This window comes from Narcine bancroftii, chromosome 13 (genome assembly GCF_036971445.1).
Source record: "Narcine bancroftii isolate sNarBan1 chromosome 13, sNarBan1.hap1, whole genome shotgun sequence".
Classification (NCBI taxonomy): Eukaryota; Metazoa; Chordata; class Chondrichthyes; order Torpediniformes; family Narcinidae; genus Narcine; species Narcine bancroftii.
The window spans coordinates 68,692,022-68,715,648 of record NC_091481.1 but is presented as its reverse complement, the minus strand read 5'-3'; the positions used below and the strand labels follow the sequence as shown (position 1 = coordinate 68,715,648).

Genomic DNA, 23,627 nt, shown 5'->3' with positions numbered 1-23,627 from the left:
CGTTTCTGTTGGAATTCCTTCGATACCTTAGGACCTTTAACCCATCTGACCTTTACCTGTATCTTCCCTGGTAAAGACGGATCCAAAGTATCTGTTAAACTCATCAGCCATTTCCTTGCTTCCTGTAATAATGTTGCCCATTTCTGTTTTCAATTTTGGGCCTAACTAATTTTTTCCTCTTTATATACCTAAAGAAGCTTTTAATACTATTGCCTAGTTTATTCCCGTGTAGCTTTCTTAGTTATCTTCTGTTGCTCATTGAAGGTTTCCCAATCCTCTCGCTTCCTGCATCTCTGTGCAACATTATAGATCCCCTCCTTGGTCTTGATACTGTTCTTGACTTCCTTTGTCAGCCACGGTTTCCCTTTGCCCTTTCCTCCTCTTTGGAATGAACAGGTCCTGCACCTTATGAAAAATGCCCAGATACACATGCATTTTTGTTCCAAAGTTCTCCCAGCCAGGGTATCTGTTCTTGTGCAACCAGTTGATAAATAAACGACAATAAATCTCAAATCAAGGTTCTTATCATTGTTTGCACTGTAATTTTGCTGCAAAACAATTAATTTTGTGACAATAAATTCTGATTCTAAATTCTCCCAACTCATCTGTTCCACACATCAACGCTGTGGGGTTGCAGAACTGCGTGAAGCCGCGGGCGGCGCAGCAATACCTCGTGAGGCCGCGGGCGGCGCTGTAGTACTGCGTGAGGCCGAGGGCAGCGCTTGCTCTGTAGTTCTGCGTGAAGCCGATGGAGGCACTGGTATTGCAATCCCGCGTGGGGCCGCAGGCGGCGCTGCTGCTGTAGTACCGTCCGTGGCCTCGGGCGGCGCTGACGCTGCAGTTCTGTGTGAAACCGATGGAGGAGCTGCTGCTGCAGTACCGTCCGTGGCCTCGGGCGGCGCTGGCGCTGCAGGTTCTGCGTTAAGCTGATGGAGGCGCTGGTGTTGCAGTACGGCATGGGGCCGTAGGCGGCGCTGCGGCTGCAGTAACATATGTAGCCGCGGACGGCAGATCCGCGGGAGGTGTTGTAGTACTGTGTGAGGCTGCAGGCGGCGCTGCAGTTCTACGTGAGGCCACGGCGGCACCGGCGCTGCAGTCCCTCGTGAGGCCGCGGGCGACGCTGGCGCGGCGGTACCACGTGACGCCGCGGGGGACCGGAAGTGGCGGCGGACACCGCCGAGGCTCCAGAGCCGCTCCCATGGCGACCCGTGCGCTGCAGGAGTGGGCCCGGCGACAGGCTGACGGCTACCCCGGGGTGGACGTGAGGAACATGACGTCCAGCTTCAGGGACGGGCTCGCTTTCTGCGCCATCATCCACCGGCACCGGCCCGACCTCATGTGAGTGTCCGCGGTGGGGAGAAAGTGGGTTGAGGGTCGAAGACGGAGGAGAAGAGGGGGGTGAAGGTGAGGGGAGGTGAGGGGGAGGGGGAAGGAGGGGGTAGGGAAAGGAGGGGTGAGGGGGAAGGAGGGGGGTGAAGGTGAGGGGAGGAGTAAGGTGAGGGGGAAAGGGAGTGAGGAGGGGGTGAGGGTGAGGAGGAAGGAGGGGGTGTGGGGGAAGAGAAAGTGTGAGGGGGAAGCAGGGGGTAAGGGGGAAGGAGGGGGGAGGTGAGAGTGAAGGAGGGGAAGGTGAGGGTGAAGGAGGAGGAGGTGAGGGTGAAGGAGGGGGTGGTGAGGGTGAAGGAGGGGGGTGGTGAGGGTGAAGGAGGGGGTGTGAAGGGCAAGGAGGGGGACAGGGGAAGGAGGGTGGGGAGGGGATGTGGAGCTGAGTGAACGGATAGGGAGGGTAAGGATAGGGAAGGGGTGAATGAGTAGACAAGGGTGGCATTGATGTGTCAAGACTGAGGGGTTAACTCCTTTGTGTGTCATTCACGTTGAATCAGAGGTCCAGTACATTGTGCAGCAGATTTTCTGGCAGTGGAATGTCAAAGATAACTTATTTTCAGCAGTTCTCACCCTTCCAGAAATGGGTGCCTCTCGGCTGCCGTACACTCTCTGGCTGTTGTTCTGGTTCCGGAGGCTGTGCGCATAGTTCGAGTCATTCCCCTTGTGCAAGGCCAATGGCTATGATTTCACTCAACGTGGGAAGTTTCTGTGCTTGCCTTGTTCATTAAACCCTGGGTTGTTGTTTAGGTTGATTGATTAGCAGGGGGTGTTCCAACAGCAGCTATGAGATATTGTATAGGTGCATGGATTTTTAAAGTGCCTCCTTGCGTTAAGAAACTCCGGGTTTGCATGCGATGGACCGGTGTGCTGTTCTAGTTCTCTTGAGATTGTAATCTACAACATTTATGTGGTGGCTTCCAAACCAGGCAGTGCCACTGGGTGGGTCTGGATCAGTGAACCAATGATACAGATTACTGTGTCACCACCCAGACTGACTCTTGTCTCCACCTTAGATCTGATGTCTGGAAGTAATTGTCAGTGAGTCAGGGTGCTGTTAGGAGTGTTTCCACAGCATTTTGATATTGAAGCCTCACGAGTGACCCAGCATGGAACGGGACGTCAAGTTTATTGTTATCTGATTGTACAAAATGCAAAATACACAACGAGACACAAAACACATACAGACCAACAATACATATGAAGGACAAGCATTCATATATGCAAATAAATAAAATATTGTTTCGTGAATGAGAGCCTTGGATGGTTTGTGTGAACGGTTCCTTTGGTCGGTCAGCATTCTCACTTCCCTTGGGAAGAAGCAGTTCCTCAGCGCTGGCTCTGATACTCCTGTATCTCTTTCAGACAGAAGTAGCTGAAAGATGCTGTGTGCAGGGTGGAAGGGGTCCTCAATGATTTTGCGCACCATGTTCAGACCACAATCCCGGTAGATCATGTCGATGGAGGGGAGGGAGACCGCAGGGATCCTCTCTGCCACTCTTATGGTTCTGTGGATTGACCTCTAATCCATTTCCCTGCAGCAACCGTCCCACACTGTGATGCAGCCAGCCGGGACACACTCGACAGAGCTCCTGTGGAAGGTTGACGTACCCAGTTCAGTCTTCTCAGGAAGTGCAGTCATTGTCGCGCCTTCCTGACAAGTGAGGAGGCATTGTGGTCCAGATAGAAGGCTAAGCATGGGCCAGGAAATTTTTATTGAAGCCTTTGTTTTATAAAGCAAGTCTCCAGAGAATGTAGATTTTCCATCCATGTTCCTCTACATCCTGTATTTTTGTTACCATGGTAACCTGAGGCCAGGTTGTCAGCAGATAGCAAGTGTGCAAGAGGGAAGGAGGCAGTTCCAGGATTGATCTCTGTAGGAGCCCATTGTTGATTTAAGCAGATAACTGCCTTGATCTCCAAGTTGATAGGGAAGAGGTCTGTGGCTGATCAGGGAATTAATTAGTTGTCGGTAAGGTGCTGTTGTAGAGCTTCAGTACCCTGACTGGATGCCACAGGCAAGCGAGGTCAGTGCGCACAGCATCTGTCTTCTGACCAGAAACTGGAGTATGAGCTGGCTATCAGGCCCATGGACTCAACTCCACCTACCTGCCTTTTCCCCATCACATTTAATTTACCTACTCTGCAAAAATCTCTAACTGTGTCTTAAATATATTTAATGAGGCAGTCTACACTGCTTCCATGGACAGAGAACTCCACAGATTCACTGTTCTTAAGTTCTTCCTCATCTCCATCTTAAATCTATCTGCTAAGCCTTCCCAGCCTTTTACTTCCGCTGAGTTTCTCCAGCACTTTTGTGTCTCCCCTGAATCTTGTCGCTATGTCCCCTAGTTCTATCATCTACCAGTGGAAAGCCGATATGGGATAGATATGTTTCAGCAAGATCCTCTCTCTTCTAAATTCCAGTGAGTGTACTCCCAGGACTTGCTCCCCCCCCCACCCCCCTCATCTCTGGAATTAACCTTCATTGCACCTGTAAAACTAATATATTCTCAAGTCAGGAGACCAGAACTGCCCGCAGTTCCCCAGATGCGGCCTCCTCAGGACCGTGGACAGTTACAGCAGAACCTCCCTGCTCCTAATTCAATCCCTCCAGCGATGAAGGCCAATCTTTTGAATTCATGCAGAAGCACTCCCAAGACTCTGCATCTTGCTGCTCATCATTTAAATAATAATCTGATCTATTTCTCTTTCCAAAGTGGATCACCTTGCATTTACAGTGGAAGTCCAGAAATCCGAGAATCCAGACTTTTCGAAACCTTTCAAATTTTTAAAATTTGGTGGGCTTTAGTGCGCGAGCGTCACAGATGCACAGCAGCAAAAAGCGTTTACTTTAAAGCTGCCCTTTTTGATAAATGAAGCATGCTATATTTTGCTAATGAATAGACTATCAAAATTTAACCCATTCATCTCTTTCTTCCTCCTTAAAGTTTAATTTTAAAAGAACGGCCCAAGAATCTGAAAAATCCAGACAGACCAATCCCCGAGCAGTCTGGATTTTTGGATTGCTTTTGTATCAACATTGTACTCCACCTGTCAGACCCTTGCCCACTCGCTTAACCTATCTCTCTGCAGGTTCTCTGTACAATTTACTTTTCCACTCAATTTTGTGTCATTGGCAAACTTGGACATACTTCACTTGGTCCCCTCTTCTAAATCATTAATGTACACGGTGAACAAATGTGGGCCTAGCACCAAGCCGTGGGACAGTCCATACACCACTGATTCTTCTTTGGCGGCTTCACGGATGAAGATTAATGGAGGGGTAATGTCCACGTCAGCTGCAGGCTCGTTTGTGGCTGACAAGTCCGATGAGGGACAGGCAGACACGGTTGCGAGGGAAAATTGGTTGGTTGGGGTTGGGTGTTGGGTTTTTCCTCTTTTGTCAGTGAGGTGGGCTCTGCAGTCTTCTTCAAAGGAGGTTGCTGCCCGCCGAACTGTGAGGCGCCAAGATGCACGGTTTGAGGCAAGATCAGCCCACTGGAGGTGGTCAATGTGGCAGGCACCAAGAGATTTCTTTAGGCAGTCCTTGTACCTCTGAACCACTGATTGCCAACCAGAGAAACACCCACTTATCCCACTCTTCGCCTGTTATCCTCTATCCACGCTAATACCCCTGAGTGCAAAGCCCAGGGCATCCTAGGCAAAAACACTCCCCACCATCAAGAACATCTGCAGGGACCGCTGCTGTCAGAGGGCAGCAGCAATCATCAAGGATCCACACCACCCAGCAGTGTTCTCACTGCTGCCATTAGGAAAGAGGTGTAGGTGCCACAAGACTCACACCACCAGGTTCAGGAACAGCTGCTCCCCCTCCACCATCAGACTCCTCAACAACAAACTTAATCAGGGACTCATTTAAGGACTCATACACTTGCTGTTTATTGATTTTATTCTCTCTGTTTGGCACAGTTAGTTTATTTACATTTCTTTATTACATGTGTACATTTTGTACTTTTTTTTGCACTACCAATAAGTGGTAATTCTGCCTTGCCAGCAGGGAAAAGAATCTCAGGGTTGTATGTGATGTCATGTATGTACTCTGAGAATAAATCTGAAATCTGGTACACCATGTATCCTTATCTTATGGATGTCTTTTATTGGAAATCTAACCTATCCCCCTATTCCCCACTCTCCTGGAAAGGTTCAGTAAGTTTCACAAGGTCGTCCCAGGGCCCTCAGTGTTATTGAGAGCAAGGTGAATTAGCAGAAGCTGCCTGGAGCCTCTTGGCAAGGCCCACCATTCTGGTGTTTAGAATGGTGACAGATTGGATGTTGTGGAGGAGGATTTTTTTTCCAAAACAAACTTTATTCACATAAATTATGTACATGACCAAAAGCTGTTCCACACTTTACATTCATAATTTTAATCCTATTGAGTAAGATATTTACAAACTTTTACATAGTGTCAGTTATCTCCTATCGAGTACCAGCCACTCTTCTCCCCTGGGAAGCTTCAGCAAGTCCTCACTTAATGCTGTTGATACATTCTTGGCAAGTGAAACGATGTTAAATGAAACCAATTTTATATCGCAGTAAAGTACCACAGTATTATTTTTTTCTTCAATCTTATAATGAAACAACGTTAATCAAAATGACGTTATTCAAGGGGTTACTGTATTGGGAGTTTTGGGTAGATTCTTTTGGCTCCTGCTTCTCTCCCTGAATTGAGTGTCTTCAAACAGCTGAACAGTTTCTCTTGTGTCAGTTTAAGAGTTCAATGTCTCGTCCATTGCCAAGATTCAATAGAAATAAGTGCTCCTCTTGGATCACTGCTATGAGTCAGAGCCTCAGCAGGTGGTCGAGTTGCTGGGAAATTGCAGAAATCAGTTAGTATATTAAAAAATTATTTTAAAAAATAAACTTCTAGCCCCGCCCCACTAATTCCCAAACAGGGATAGTTACACAACATCTCTGGGTATGTGTGAGGACTCCATCTGTGATGCAGTTCAGGACGTGAGGCTCAACCTGGTGTTGGGGAATTTTCTGGACGGGGAGAGGGAATTGAAATGGGAGAGAACCTGTCTCGGACTTTGATGCAAATTTGTTTTATTTCATGGACAATCTAATCATGGGAATGAAACACCAGTGCTTCCAACCTCGCCCTTTGAGAAGTGTGACTGCAGTGCTGTTTGCCTGTTGAGCCAATTCCTCTCCTCCATTCCACAGCCACCACACCCTGCTTCCCTTGCTAAAATCTTCAGAATTAGTCAGCAATGTTTCCATTTTTAAATGTCTTCAAGTATATTATTGCTCTTCTGAGGTGATTTGCCTGATTCTTAATTCGTGAAAACATCAGATGATGCATTTCTCCATAACTAATTTGTTAATCTATTTATAAACCTGAATAATGTTCAGTGAACATAAGCAGTCGATTGGCAGGGCTGAGGGTCAAGGGACCCACAACTGTTTTCTTGTGTTGTCATGAGTGTTTGTGTGTGGGAGGGAGCATTGGCTGGTTGGGAAGGAGTGAGTGTGTGAAACACAATGTAAGTGGAGAGTTTTCAGCAATTTGAAAAATTGCTCATGGTCAATGTCAAATGGCTGATAAAATACATTATTCAAGAATGGTTGTGCTGGGGTTGGTCATGAAGTAATCAATAGGAACAGGAGTAGGCCATTCGGCCACTCAACCTGTTCTATCCCCAAAGGTCATTGGTGAGAGCTGAAATTTGTGTCCAATGCTCTCTGTACCATCAGCCTATGAGAGCATGGCATATCTCTTCCACCTCCATTAAATTGCCTTTCAACCTCTATCTCTATAAGGAGAACAACCGCAGCTTCTCAAATCCAATATACAGTAAATGTCTGAAAATCCAGAAATCTGGATCACCCGAGAATGCAGACGTCTCAAATTCTCGGCTTTTGCGTGCGTGCATTGTGTAAGTGCCACAGATGTGCTGCCCAAGAAGCCGGAAAATCCGAAATTCCAGGCCAACCTGTTCCCTGTTTCGACTTTTACTGAAGCCCAAACCCCCTCTTTCCTAGAACTGTTCTGTTAAATCTGCTATTGACCCTCTAAAGCATGATGGCCAATGTTATAACTATTGCTAATTCAGAACTTTACAAAAGTCCAGGATAACTTCCCTGCCTTTGTATTGGAGATCCCTCTTTACAAAGACCCTTATGCTTTGCTGATTGCTCTCTCTATATTGCAACCAGAGAAATGTAAGGTGTTGCAAACCAAGGTAGGACATAAACAGTAAATGGCAGGGCACTGATGAGTGCGGTAGAACAGAGGGATCTGGGAGTACAGATACATCAATCCCTGAAAGTGGTGTCGTGGTAGATAAGGTCGGAAAGAGTTTTTGCCACATTGGCTTATGTAAAAGTATTGAGTATAGGAGTTGGGATGTTATGGTGAAGTTGTATGAAACATTGGTGAAGCCAGATTTGGAGTACTGTGTGCAATTTTGGTCACCTAACTACAGGAATGATATCAATAAGACTGAAAGAGTAAAGAGAAGATTTACAAGGATGTTGAGGACTTGAGGAACTGAGTTACAGAGAAAAGTTAAACAGGTTGGGACTTTATTCCCTGGAGCGTTGGATAATGAGGGGAGATTTGATAAAGGTTTACAAAATTATGATGAGTATAGATAGAGTAAATGTAGATAGACTTTTTCCACTGAGGATCGATAAGAAACAAACCAGAGGATATGGGTTAAGGGTGAAAGGGGAAAATTTTAAAAGGAAAATTGGGGTAACTTCACACAGAGTCATGGGAGTGTGGAACGCGATGCCAGCTGAAGTGGTAATTGCAGACTCAATTTCACTGCGCAGGTTGATGGGATAGTTAGAGGCCTGTGGGATGTTGGGCTTCATTAATAGGGGGATTGAATTCAAGAGTAGAGAGATCATGTTACAACTCTTCAAATCTCTGGTGAGATCACACAGAGTATAGTGTTCAGTTCTAGTCACCTCATTATAGGACAGGGGCAGGCAGCCTTTTAATATTTGTGGCCCTATGGTGTGTCAGTGGTTGAACAGTGGGCCGGGGGTGGTGAGAGCGCTGGTCTTGGGGTGGGGGGTGGGGGAGGTGTGGATAAATTTGGACAATAGATTCTGTCTGGGTGGGCTGGATGCACATGGGAATTTCGCATGGGTTCCGAGCCAGATACATTTGGATCAGGCCGTAGGTTGGCCTCCGTTATAGGAAGTATGTGGAAGCTATCGAGAGAATACAAAGGAGATTACCAGGATGTTGTCTGGATTAGAAAATCTCTTATGAGGCAAGGCTAGCAGAGCTCGGATTTTTCTCTTTGGAGTGAAGAAGGATAAGAGGAGACTTGATAGAGGTCTACAAGGTTCTGAGAGGCATAGATAAGGTGTTCAGCCAGCGCCTTTTTCCCGGGGCAGGAATAGCAAACACTAGAGGACGTCTGTACAAGGTGAAGGGAGACATCAGGGGTACATTTTTATTTACACAGAATGGTGGGGGGCTGGAATGCATTATCAGGGATGGTGGTGAAGGCTGAAACATTGGGGGCATTTAAGAGACCCTTAAACAGGCGCATGGATGAAAGAAAAATAAAGGGTTATGAGGCAAAAAGGATTTAGTTTTTTTGGTTGAATGTATAGGTCGGCACAACATTGAGGGCCAAAGGGTCTGTACTGTGATGTAATATTCTATGTTCTAAGACAACTTTAGTCAGAAGCGTGGATGGGAGGGCCATGGACTGGGTGCAGGTCAGTGGGATGAGGCAGACTAAGAGTTCGACATGGGCTAGAAAGGCCAAAGGGCCTGTTTCTGTGGTTCCATAGGTCCTTCTGTCCTTATGATGATTAAAACTGCTGCCAAATCTACATTACTTCTCCCCATCTATTTGCCAAAATGTATCTGAAATGTGAAGTAAGGTTTCTTTTGTGGTCTTGGAGGCACCCTACTGTGCAGAACAAAGTTACAAGTAAAATAGCTAAAAATGTTCAACAGGATGCAGCTTTGATTGGAGGATGTTACATCACAACTGGTGAAAAATGGTATCTCTGAAACATTGACTGTTCCTTTCCATGGGACTGATGGACATTTCCAGCATTTTCTGCTTTAGTTTCAGCTTTCCAGTGCCGTGCATTTTGGAGTTGTGGGAAAGATCAAGTTAGTGAGAGGCACAGACGCTGAATCGTTTGTTGTAAAGGTTTGCCAATTCTAGCGAGAGGGAAGGGAGGCAGCAGTTTAATTTATTGCAGGTTGGGCCAGATTCCAATGCACTGAGTCCTGGAGACAAGGGGAGCCTGCAGGAATATGACTTCATATTGTCGAAGCAATTAAAAAGCTGACTCAGGGATTGACTTTTAGAAATTTTGCATTTGACAAATGTGGAAGGAGATGTGGAAAGGAGGGGTTGGAACTGGAAGAGCATTCAGAGAAAGGAATGCTATTGGGATTATGTCACCTGACATAGTATTGGAATCAAAATACTTCAGTGATTTTTTTATTGAACAGAGTTAGGATTGATTGTGTCCATTAACAAGGAAACAGAGGAGGTTGGCTACGTGAAGACAGAAGAGATGCTACAATCTTTCACATCTCCAAATCAAATCCACCTCGTTATAGGAAGGATGTGGAAGCTATGGAGAGGGGGCAGAGGAGATTTTCTAGGATGTTGTCCAGATTGGGAAAATAAGTCTTATGAGGCCAGGTTAGCAGAGCTGGGACTTTTCTCTTTGGAACAAAGAAGGATGACAGGAGAAGAGACAATAGCCTGCAAGATTATAAGAGGCTTAGATAAAGTAGACAGCCAGGGCAGGAATAGCAAACCCCAGGGGACATCTCTACAAAGTGAAGAAAGGAAAGTTTAGGGGTGACGTCAAGGGGATTTTTTTTTACACAGAGTTGTGGGAGCCTGGAATGCATTGCCAGGTGCAGTGGTGGAGGCTGGAACATTAGAGGCACATGGATGAAAGAACAGTAGAATTACAAGGTAGGAAGGGTTTAGTACTTTTTTATTAGGAATATATAGGTCAAAACAGCATTAATGGCTGAAGGGCCTGTGCTGTGCTATAGTTTTCTATGTTCTAATTGTTTTAAGTTCACCCTTGACCATTTCAGTAGTTTTCGGGCCACGCATCTTCCAATACATTCAGCTCACCTGAAAAATCTGATGCATGTCGCGAGACCAAACCAAGCTCTGCCCTTCTGTGTATTTGGTAATCTACATCCACTTCTGATCCGCCTTCAAATTTAATTTTAACATCCTTACATGAAAAAAAATCTGTTGTTTTACCTCCCTTTCTCTAATAATCTTCAGATTTCCAACCCTCGATCAGACAGCTCTGACCTTTTTCTACATTTTCTGCTCTCTCCATCACCATTGGATAACTTGACTGTCACACCCATAGTTTGAAACTTAAACCTCCACCTTTTTCAAGATTCCATTGTTCAAGATTCCTTTATTGTCATGTAATAGTACAGAACATGTAACATTACCCAAAATTGCCTTCTGCCTGCCAGAAGGCGAAGAGCCACCATTAGTATCTCCCGGTGGCCCTTGCAGTATGAGAGAAAGAGAAGCAAAAGAGAGACCCTTCACAGACACCGAGTGTCCATGGATTCACTTCCAGCCGCTCCCGCAACCTCTGCAGCAGCACTGAGTCCTGTTCCATCCATTGGGAACCCGAGCTCCAGATCCAAACCTCCAACATGATCGGGAAGCCTACAGCGCCCATGAGCCTTCAGGAGACCTTCACCTTTAATTATACTGGACAACAAATTTTTTTCAAAAGATTTGCTTCCTGAAAAAACATTGGGGATTATGATACAACTTCAAGCTGAACACAGATAATTTCAGATTTGCTGACCTAAAAGATTTTGCCACTGATTTTCATTTGTACTCAACATCTGATGCCTCTTGTGCCAGTGTCCAACAATAGTCGACTGGCATTGATTCCAGTTGCCCTGATATCGCTTTTCCATAGTCGTAATGTTCTGGTGAAACCATGTTTGTCACTGACTGCACCAAGATCTGCAGGGAAGACGACCAAGTGCGGATGTAGAATGTGAACCTGTGGCACTTCCTAGTTTTGTATGCTCAAAGTAGACTTAAATATGACAAGAAATCACAAAAATAGGTTATATCTATAACGGTACGAGATGGGAAAATATTAAGGGATTTTTGTGATCAGCAGTCCAAAATCCATAAATACACCCAAAAGTGTTCAGTAAGCAAAATCTTTGTGGTCCAGTGTCGTCATTTCTTTGCACCCATCAGATGACTGAAACAGGTCTTTCAAGTTGAGGAGCATTTTATTGGATTGATACCTTGGAAACTATTCCTTCATTCATTTTGACTTGTGTTCAGTCTTTGTGGATCACCTTTAACATCTTTTCACCATCATAAGATTCAAGTTTATTGATGCGCCAAAATTCTCAATTGCTGCAGCCACACAGGTATGCAAGATACACTAACTGCACTAGTATAAATAAATTGCAGTATACAGTGAAACCCTGCTATAACGTGATTGTTAGGGTCCATAAAATCACATTCCGGAAAAGCGGGATCGTGCTAAATCGGCGTTTCACCGTATTTCCTGCTTTAATTTGCATACCTACATCATTTCCATTTCTCCTTTACTTGGAACATCCCAATTATTCGGTGTACATTTTAAATCGATCTGGGAGCCCGAGGTCCATGCTCCTGATGCTTGAGTCCAATGACTCATTGTGTTATGTCTGAATTCGCGTTAAATCAGGGTTTCACTGTACCAAGATAGAAAATCAAGGTAATAAATATAAAAGGATAGATAAATATTCACAGTTGCAGTTAGTGCAAGGAAAACAAGTTGTACTTCAATAATGCAGACAGATCATTTGGTGGCCCCGGAGCAGTTTGTGGTTTGGTTTCGAGTAGTATGGGGAATTTTAAAAGCCTCATGGCTGTTGTTTTAAAAAAATGTTCTTGAACCTGGAAGTGCTGGGCTTTGGGCTTGTGTACCTTTTGCCTGAAGGTATCAGTGAGAAGAGATTGTAACCAGGGTGATGGAGATCCTTAATAATGTTGGCTACCTCCCTGATGTTTACAAGAGGGAGAGGGTGAGTGGCCGTGATGGATTTGGTGAGGTTTGCCACTCTCTGCAGCCTTCTGTGTTCCTGGCCATGATTCCACCAGTCAGTATACTTTCCACAAAATACTTGTAGAAGTTTGATAGAGTATTCAACATCATGTCGGCTGCATCACAATGTGGTTTAGTTACTGCAGAAAAATGGATTGGAGGTCAATCCACAGGATCATAAGAGCGGCAGAGAGGATCACTGAAGTTTCCCTGCTCCCCATCGATGTGATCTACCGGGATCGTCTGAGGAGAGCTCGCAAAATTACTGAGGATCCTTTCCACCCTGCACACTGCATTTTTCAGCTGCTTCCGTTGGGAAAGAGATACAGGAGGATCAGAGCCAGCATCAGGCTGAGGAGCAGCTTCTTCCCACGGGCAGTGAGAACGCTGAGCGACCGAAAGAACTGCTCACACTGACCATCCGAGACTCTCATATTTATTAAACTATTTATTTGTATATATGAATACTTGTCCTGCATGCATCTGTATGTGTGTTATATCTAGTTATATGTAATAATCTGGTTGTGTGTCTGTTTTGCACTGAGGTCCAGAGAATACTATTTCGTCGGGTTGTACTTGTGCAATCAGATGACAGTAAACTCGACTTAACAAATGTCCTTGGAAAGTAGAGCCATTAGTGTGTCTTCACAGTTGCCTCGATGTGATCATTCCAGGAAAGGTCCTCTGATGTGTGGACTGCCCGGAACTGGAAAATACCAACCCTCTCCACCACTGAAGATGGGGAAATTCCCCTTCCTGAAGTCCACAATAAACTCCTTGGTCTGGCACCACCCAACCAGATTCTCGATCTCCAACCTGTATATCGACTCATTGTTTCCCATTACTCAGCCAACCACGGTGATGTTGTAAGCGAATTTACCAATTACGTTGAAGCTGAACTTGGCTCTGCAATAGTGAGCGTCGAGGGAGTAAAACTGGGAACTAAGTGTGCAGCCTTGAGGTGCCCCTGTATTGATGGTCAGTGCAGAGGAGGTGATGATGCAGATCCACACTGTTTGCAGTCTGCTGATAAGGGGATATAGTTGTAAAGGGATGAGCAGAGCCCCAGATCCCAGAGTTTGATGATCATGAATAGTTTTACTGATATGATGGTGTTAAACTTCGAGCTGTCATCAATAAACAGCAACCTGTTCTACATGTTCTTGTGGTTCAGGTGTGCCCCATCCCCATTGCTGTGTCTCACCCCTGCCCCATGTAGCTTTCTCCACCTACCCACAACCTCCCCTCCCCCTCGACCCCAACCTTTTCCTTCCCATCTCTGTGTCTCTAGCAACCCCGTCCTCCTGACTGTGTGTATTTCCCACCCCCCAATCCACTCAACCCCTCGTTTATACTCTGCCAACCTCCCCGGGGCCACTGATTTCTGGGACCTCCCCGGGGCCACTGATTTCTGGGACCTCCCCGGGGCCACTGATTTCTGGGACCTCCCCGGGGCCCCTGATTTCTGGGACCTCCCCGGGGCCCCTGATTTCTGGGACCTCCCCGGGGCCACTGATTTCTGGGACCTCCCCGGGGCCACTGATTTCTGGGACCTCCCCGGGGCCACTGATTTCTGGGACCTCCCCGGGGCCACTGATTTCTGGGACCTCCCCGGGGCCACTGATTTCTGGGACCTCCCCGGGGCCACTGATTTCTGGGACCTCCCCGGGGCCACTGATTTCTGGGACCTCCCTGGCAAGGAAAGGGTGAGTTCCCATTTTGGCGTTTGCTGCAATAAGTAACTGTTGACAGAAAGAGAAACTGAGCTTGACCTTGAGCTGCACATCAAAGGATTAGGTTTGATGCAGAGATGATCCAGGGGGTGGACTGTTGCAAGGGATACATAGTGCAATGACTGTAGATAATATTCTGGATTGTTTTCAGTATAAATATTATGAATAAAATATATTTTTGAGGGGAAACATTACCATTCATCTGTTGTGGTGTGAAATGTTGTATATTTGCTGCATCATGGTCTGAGCACCAAACCCTCCAAAAGGTGGTGGACACAGCCCAGGTCATCACAGGCAAAACCCTCCCCACCATCAAGAACATCATCAAGAAGGAACTTAACACAGCAAAATCGATCCTATGGAAAAAAGGCTATAAATTTATGTTAAGATATCCAGCGGTGCTTAAAATAGTCATCCCGGAGGAAAAAGGGGAGAAAATGACACTGTGTATATTCATGAGGGAAATGTTTATGTGTATTTTGGTCAATATGGTTCATAGTGTGAAAAGTTAAAAAAATATTTTTTAAAAGTTATCCCGGGGGAGCAAAACAGACTGTTCTAGGATCCGGAGAAAGCATGAGAATTTGCAGAGCGCCTGCAAAACAGAAAGAGAGATGAAGAGATGTAACAAGAACGAAGAACGACGACAAACTACATATAAAGATGTAAAAATAATGTATAAGTAAGAACTAAAGAAGGGAAGGAAAAGGGGAGGGGGAGAAAAAAGAGGGTGAGCTTTGTTATATGTGAAGATAAAAGTCTCCTGGAGGGGATTGGGTGGAAGAGAATAACCGTCACTGCGAAATGAGTTGACGCTTGCGAGCGGGTTCGCAATCCAAATGGAGAAGGGAGTTGTGGTTGCCCGGCAAGGGACAAGGGGCAACTCAGAGAGGGGGGGAGACATTTGGGGTTAAGGGAATTTTAGATGTGGGAGTGGTTGAAGTATTTTATGTTTTAGAAATGTTGTCATACGTTGAGTTCAAAAAGGGAAAACAGATGAAAATAGGGAAAAGGGGAAAGGTGGTGGTGAGCAAGCAGAAATGAGGTGTAAACAGGGTATGAGATGGCCATGTTGAACTATATGACTATAAATATTAATGGACTACATAACCAAATAAAAAGGAAGAGGCTATTAAATTTACTGAAAAAAGAAAAAATAGATATAGCATTTGTGCAGGAAACGCATCTAACTGAAGTGGAACATAATAAATTAAGGAGAGACTGGGGAGGTCATGTAACGACAGCATCATATAATTCAAAAGCCAGAGGTGTAGCTATATTAATTAATAAAAATGTACCAATCAAAATAGAGGAGGAAATAATAAATCCAGCAGGGAGGTATGTAATGATAAAGTGTCAGATATATTCAGAATTCTGGAATTTGGTCAATATATATGCACCTAATGAAGAGAATCAAAAGCTTATGCAAGATATTTTTTTGAAGATTGTAGATACGCAGGGGAATATATTCATAGGAGGGGACTTTAACCTTAATTTAGATTCAAAGATGGATAAAACTGGACAAAAGACGAGCAAAAAGAACAAAGTAGCCAAATGTATGGTTAAATCAATGCAGGAAATGCAACTTTTGAAAATATGGAGGAGACAACACCCAAAGGAGAAGGAATACGCATATTATTTGAGTAGACATAAAACATACTCAAGGATTGACCTGTTCCTGTTGTCAGCCCATATCCAAGGGAGAGTTAGGAAAATGGAATATAAAGCTAGATTGTTATCTGATCACTCACCCCTGTTATTAGTAATAGAACTGGAGGACATCCCACCAAGAACGTATAGATGGAGATTAAACTCCATGCTACTTAAAAGACAGGAATTTAGAGAATTTATTGAGCGCCAAATTAAAATTACTTCGAAATAAATACGGAATCAGTGAAAGACAAATTTATATTATGGGATGCAATGAAAGCCTTCATCAGAGGGCAGATAATAAGTTATGTAACTAAGATGAAAAAAGACTACAATTGGGAAATAGAACAACTGGAAAGGGAGATAGTAAGTACAGAAAAAGAACTAGTAACAAGGGAAGATACAGCAAAAAGAAGAGAATTGGTGGACAAAAAAAAATGCGAAACACTACAAACGTATAAGGTGGAGAAGAACATAATGAAGATAAAGCAGAAGTATTATGAGCTAGGAGAAAAAATGCACAAAATACTAGCTTGGCAGCTTAAAACAGAACAAGCTAAAAGAACGGTATTGGCATCAAGGAAAAAGGACAAACAAATTACATATAACCCAACAGAGATCAATGAAAACTTCAAGGAATTATACGAGCAATTATACCGAACTGAGATGAAGGGAAAGAAGACAAAATAGATGAGTTTTTAGCTAAAATTGAACTACCGAAATTGCAAGAAGAGGAGCAAAACAAATTGATAAAACCATTTGAAATAGAGGAAATACAGGATATATTAAAAAAGCTACTGAACAATAAAATGCTTGGAGAGGACAGACTCCCAATAGAATTCTATAAAACATTTAGAGTTATTAATTCCTCCTCTCCTGGAAGTAATGAACCAGATAGAAGAAACACAAAACTTGCCAGATTCATCTAAAACAGCAATAATTACAGTAATGCCAAAGACGGGGAAGGATCCACTAACACCAGCATCATATAGACCAATATCTTTACTTCACTCAGATTATAAGATGATAGCAAAACTATTAGCAAACATATTGGCCGACTGTGTACCAAAAATAGTAAAACAAGATCAAACTGGATTTATTAAGAAAAAACGAACAACTGACAATGTCTGTAAATTAATTAACTTAATCCATGCAGTACAAGGAAATAAGACACCAACGGTGGCTGTTGCTTTAGACGCAGAGAAAGCCTTTGACAGGGTAGAATAGAATTATTTATTCAAAGTATTACAGAGTTTCAACCTACCAGAGAAATATATTATTTGGATTAAAGCATTATATAAGGGTCCAATGGCAAAGGTGACAGTAAATGGATATATATCGAACCAATTTAAATTAAGCAGGTCAACTAGGCAGGGATGTCCACTATCTCCCTCACTGTTCGCTTTAGCGATAGAACCATTGGCAGAACTGATAAGAACAGAAAATAAAATAAAAGGGATAAAAATAAAAGAGAAAGAATATAAAATCAGTTTATTTGCAGATGACATCATAGTATACTTAACAGAACCAGAATAAAAGAATTACATAAGAAATTGAAGGAATATGGAGAAATATCGGGGTACAAGATCAACGCAAATAAAAATGAAGTGATGCCAATGAATAATGCAGATTGCACAGAGCATAGAAAAGAATCACCATTTAAATGGCAAACACAAGCAATCCGATACCTAGGTATTAGATTAGATAATAATCTAAGCCATCTATACAAATTAAATTATCAGCCATTAATGAAGAAATTACAAGATGACTTAGAACATTGGAAAGATTTACCACTAACACTGATAGGAAGGGTAAATTGCATTAAAATGAATATCTTCACAAGGATACAATACCTATTTCAATCATTACCAATTCCCTTAACAGAGAAATTCTTCAATGAACTAGAGAATAATAAGGAAATTCTTATGGAAAGGGGGGAAACCGAGGATAGCACTAGATTAACAGAATGGAACAAACAAGGTGGTTTGCAGCTACCAAACTTTAAAAATTATTATAGAGCAGCACAATTAAGATATCAGATTTTTATCAAACAATGGAAAAACCAGATTGGACCAAGATAGAGCTAGATAAAATAGGGGAGAAGGTACCAGAATATATACTTTATATGTGGGATGAAAAACTGGTGCAATATAGAAGTTCACCAATACTGCACCATCTACTCAACATTTGGAAGAAGATTCACGTAGAAAGGAAAAAAACAAATTACCTACTACCAAAATTATTATTGACGCAAAATCAACTAATCCTTTTCACAATAGATAACCTTTCCTTTAGAGAATGGGAGAGAAAAGGAATTAAAAGAATAGAAAATTGTTTTTTGGGAAATAATTTATTAACATTTGAACAAATGAAGTACAAATATGGAATAACTCATGGTACAATGTTTGCATATCATCAACTGAAAGCCTACTTAAAGGACAAATTGGGAAGCAGACTGAGATTACCAGAAGGAAGCAGCTTTGAATATGTGATTACAGACACAATTTTTAAAAAAACTTTATTCGTTCAAAAAACAAATAGTACATGACATATCCAACAATTAACCATAAACCTGAACGTTATTTTTTATATATAGAAAAAAAAGAAAAGAAACCCCCCCCTTCAACCAACTCTCCTAAGGAGAGCCATAAAAAAAAGAAAAAATATTAAAGAAAAATTAAATATACATATCAAAATCTAATCAATGTAAATTGAAATGTAAATATTCTGAATATAACAACCACTTATTAATAAAAAACTATAATTATCATGCAAAACATACATAATTTTTCCATTATTAAACAATATCTCATCTCATTATGCCATCTATTAATATATTTGTATCTTTCCACGTACTAGCAATACATTTTTTTCGCTACAGATAAAGCTAAATATACAAAAGCAAGCTGAAACTTATCTAATCCCAAGCCTTTCAGAGGTTGCAAACTACCCAATAAAAATACTGTCGGATCTAAAAGTATTTTAATCTTATACAGGTAATCTTAAAAACAATTGAATTTTCTTCCAAAAAGATTGTATATGTATACATGACCAAGCAACATGAAAAAAAGTTCCAACTGTATTACCACATCTAAAACACAAATCTGATTCATGAAAACCATACTTTTTTAATTTTTCAGGTGTTAAGTATAATTGATGTAAAAAAATTATAGTTAATCATGTGATTACAGACACAATGATAATTAAAAGATTTATAACAAACATGTACATCAAGCTGCAAGAGAAAGAAAATGATGAAATAGGCTATAAACCCAAACAAAAGTGGGAAAAAGATTTAAACATAAAGATAAAAAATGAAATACGGGAAAAGTTATGCTCCGGAACTATGAGAAATATAATAATATGAGGTTACGCATGATACAATATAATTGGTTACATAGGCTATATATCATGCCCCAAAAGTTAAATAAATGGGATCCAACATTATCAGATAGATGTTTTCACTGTAAGAAGGAAACGGGAACAACAGTACATGCAATTTGGGCATGTGAGAAAGTAAGAAAGTTTTGGGAAGATCTAAATCAGATATTAAATAAAATCACAAAAGCAACATACCAAAAAATCCAGAGATTTTTCTTCTAAGTAATATAAGAAGTAAAGAATTAGGCCTCAAACTGGATGAAGCGCAAAAAAGATTTATTATGATAGCCTTAGCTGTAGCAAAAAAATGTATAATGTCAACTTAGAAATCAGAAGAGAGCCTGAGAGTACAGCAATGGTACATGGAAATGAGTAAATGTATTCCATTGAAAAAAATAACATCTAATTTAAAAAATAAAGTCACATTATTCGAACAAATTTGGGAACCGAACCATACATGGAACGCAACAGAGAGGGCCTACCGCGGACCTCCACCCCCTAAAATGATAGAATGAGAAGAAGACGAAATGAACTGACCCGGTGTGTAAAAGAAGATGACACAATTTTCTTGTTTATTTTCATTGTGTGACGACATTGTTTAATGGGTTTATTGAATTGTATATGTTGAACGTTTAATGGGTTTGGAGGGGGGTGGGGGAGGGAGGGAAGGTGGGGGGGGAAAAAGGGGAGAAAATGACACTGTGTATATTCAAGAGAGAAATGTTTGTGTGTATTTGGATTAATATGGTTCATAGTGTGAAAAAATTTTTTAATTTAAAAATTTTAAAAACTTTAAAAAAAAAGAACATCATCAAGGATCCACTCCACCCAGCACATGCTCCGTCCATGCTGCTGCCATCAGACTCAACAACAAACTCAAGCAGGGACTCATTTAAGGAATCTGACTTTTGCATTTATTGATTTTCTTTTCCTCTAGCTCTGTTTTTCGCAATCAGTTTGTTTAAATTATTTGTGTACATTGTGTCAGTTTTGTGCTTTGCACAACCAATACGTTGTAATTCTGCCCGGCCCGCAGGAAAAGGATCTCAGGGTTGTACATGATGTCATGTATGTACTCAGACAATAAATCTGAATATTTCAATCAGAAGGTAACTTTCAGGGTTAGTTTGATTTTTCATGTCTTTATAGGATGTGCATGAATACTCCATGCTTATTGCAGTGTGGTTCCTTTGCACACATCCAAGTTGGTCATGTTTAAGTCTTGTGATGCAGCAGGGTACCACCTAGCCCTTGGTTCTCAATGCACAGCTCATCCTTCCTCTGTCTAATCTGGGTCACTGCCATCACAAACAGGAAATTGAGAGGGATATATTAATGTTTTCCTTCAATCGTATCTCAAACCCACGATCCCTCTCCACCTGTGTCATTTTTTTCCTCAATTACTTTCCTTGTTTAATTAAGAGAGTGGATGAACTTTGGGGTTCAAATCTATGCATCCCTCCAGGTCGCCGCACAGGTTGATAGGATAGTTAAGAAGACCTCTGGGATGCTGGGCTTCATTAATAGGGGGATTAAGTTCATCAACAAATCCCTGGTGAGACCACACTTAAAGTAATGAGTTCATTTCTGGTCACCTCATTACAGGAAGGATGTGGAAGCTATGGAGAGGAGATTCACCAAGATTGGAAAATAATTCTTAATGAGGCAAGGTTAGCAGAGCTGGGACTTTTCTTTTTGGAACAAAGAAGGATGAGGGGAGACTTAATAGACTTACAGATTATACGAGGCCTAGATAGAGTGGACACCCAGTGCCTATTCCCCAGGGCAGGAATAGCAAACACCAGAGGACATCTGTACAAAGTGAAGGAAGGGAAGTTTAAGGAAGACATCAGGGATGAGTTTTTTTTTTAAAGAGTTGTGGGTCCCTGGAACGCGTTACCAGGGATGGTGGTGGAAGCTGAAACATTAGGGGCATTTAAGAGACTCTTAGTGATGTGGATGAAAGTAAAATAGAGGCTTATGGGTTAGGGTGGGTTTAGTACTTTTTTTTAAAGGGATATATGGGTTGGCCACAGGACCCCTACATCCCCCAGCTAATGCAAGGTGTGCTATGTCTGACATCTTTGTTTTGCAGAGACTTCGATTCGCTCTCTAAAGAAAATGTTTTTGAGAACAATCACCTGGTAAGTGTCACTTTGTCAATTATTTCCTGGATTGCTTTGGGTTTTGCATTACATCCATAGATTTGTGGTTCCTCAGTACAGGGTGAATCAAGTGATGCATTTTGCTCAGTACTGAGGCAAGAGTGTGTATTGGCTGCTCTGAGCCGTTAATCCTGACAGTTCATGGTGTCCCCAGAGTCACTACTTTTTCTTTGTACGTTAACAAGTGCAGATTTGCAGGTTGAGTGCAGCTTGGAGAGCTGCAGAGATAATGTAAATATGCAAGGAGAAATGACAAATTTAGCATTGAAATTTAATAAAGAATGACACCTTTGGCAGGAAGAAAGGAGAGAAATTTTGACAATAGGTATGGAAGGAGTTTGTATCTGAAGATTTTTGAATTGGCAAGAGAGGTTGAAGAATTGGTTAGTGATGTGTATGGTATTCATGGATTCCAAACTAGGGGCACTCAGTACTTGAGAAGAGAGGTTATAAGAGGGACATTGTTCACAGGCACGGTTAGTGTCATTTTGTTCCAGCACCAGCAATTGGGTTCCAATCCTGCGCTGTCTGTAAGGAGTTTGTACGTTCTCCCCATGTTCGCATGGGTTTTCCCCAGGGGCTCCGGTTTCCTCCCACCCTTCAAAAAGTACCGGGGGGTTGAAGGTCAATTGGTGTAATTGGGCAGCATGGGCTTGTGAGCCGAAAGGGCCTGTTACCGTGCTGGATGTCTAAATCTAAAACTAATAATTTACAGTCTAGTCACCACAGTTGAGAAAAGAAGTGGAGATCTCTTCAAAGATGGAGAAAAGATTCATTGGCCTGTTTCTGGGGGGTGAGGGTTATACTTTAGGTGGTTGGCCAGATAAGTTGGGTTGTTCTTGGAGATTTGATAGAGGTGTACAAGAATATTACTGATTTTAAATATGGTCCTTCAAGAAACTGGGGGAAATATTTAAACATTTTAGGCAATGCATGCGAGGGGAATGAAATTTTTTAATGCAACAGACGTAATCTGGAAAGATTTGAAAAGAAGTCGAATTGGACATGCTCCGAGGAAAGAATTTGCAGGTCTGCAGTGAAAAAGCGGTATAACCATTCTGCAGAAGGAGAAATAGTAGTAAGAGCACCGATAGAGTCAAAGTTCTGCAGCACTTCGGCCCATCTTGTCCATGCTGAGCAAGCTAGTTTCATTTGCCTCTGTTTGGCCCTTATCCCATTAAACCTTTCCTATCCATGTACCTGTCCAATGGTTATCCAAACAGTTGTCCCTGCGTAGTACAGGCTCATCAGCCCTCGATTGTGCAGTGACACTCCCTGGTTGTGCCAACCTATATAGTCCTACCAAAAGAAACTCAACCTTTCTCCTTGATCTTGCCTGCCAGAGGCATCTCATACCCCTTTCTTGTTAGTTCCCTCTTAAGTGAACTCCTACATTCTCTATTCTCCCTAAAGGCTTGATTTCAACTGTTTGTAACTGACATTTTTTATTGACCAGAGCCTCTATCCCTTGGTCATCCAGGGTTCCCTTGTTGCCAACCTGCCCTTCACGGTGATAGGAGCACACTTTCCTGTGCATCTCAGGAATTATTTTCAGGCCCCAACTGCTCTTCTACAATTTGACCTCATTTTCCCCAATCTGTAATCTTAGGCCTTCATCTGTGACATTTGGTTTGAAGTTGTTCCTCCTGCTGCTTTGATTTTCAGCAACATTTACTCAGAGCAGAGCAGCCAGTGTTTAATTCTGGATGTGTCGGTTCTGAATTTTAAATGTCCATTCACGTCAAGCTTGAAGTTTTCATTTTTTATTGGTTCAGTTTGTGTGGGAGGAGGTTTGTTGGTGTTTGGGAAAAATTAGGTTTTTTTTGTGAAAGAATTGAAGTGTTAAATTTTTGTCCCTGAAGCACAATTAAACTGAATTTAGGATGTATGCATATTCAATATTGATAGCTGATTTAAAATTTATCGAATCTGTTGTTTGTACTTGTCCAGTACACTGGTACTGTAAAAGCATTATTTGTTCATTATATGGTCCACAATGGTTAAAAATTAAACTGAGGACATTAAAAGACTGGGAAAATTGCTTCAAAAGAGAATCAGTGACTTGTGCTAATCCACAATCAAGCTTTGTCTCAGAAATTGCAGTGCTGAGATTAAGAATTCAGTTTCCCCTCTCATTTAGGGATCATAGAATCTAAAGAAGACTTGAAGGATGCTGTGTTGATTGGTTGGGAGTTTGGCATAGAACAAAATTCATAGTCCCCAACAGAATTTTAAATTTAATTCCAAA

General features: G+C 42.3%; 1 protein-coding gene across 1 annotated transcript in view; it reads left to right on the top strand.

The window, feature by feature from the left end:
• The first annotated feature begins 1,111 nt into the window (after positions 1 to 1,111).
• micall1a (MICAL-like 1a) overlaps positions 1,112 to 23,627 on the top strand; it is an 84,048-nt gene continuing 61,532 nt past the window's right edge. The window contains exons 1-2 of the mRNA XM_069908354.1: positions 1,112 to 1,338; positions 21,310 to 21,358. Of these exons, the coding sequence (XP_069764455.1) occupies positions 1,199 to 1,338; positions 21,310 to 21,358 (189 nt within the window). The 5' untranslated portion in view covers positions 1,112 to 1,198. The remainder of the gene's footprint in view (positions 1,339 to 21,309; positions 21,359 to 23,627) is intronic.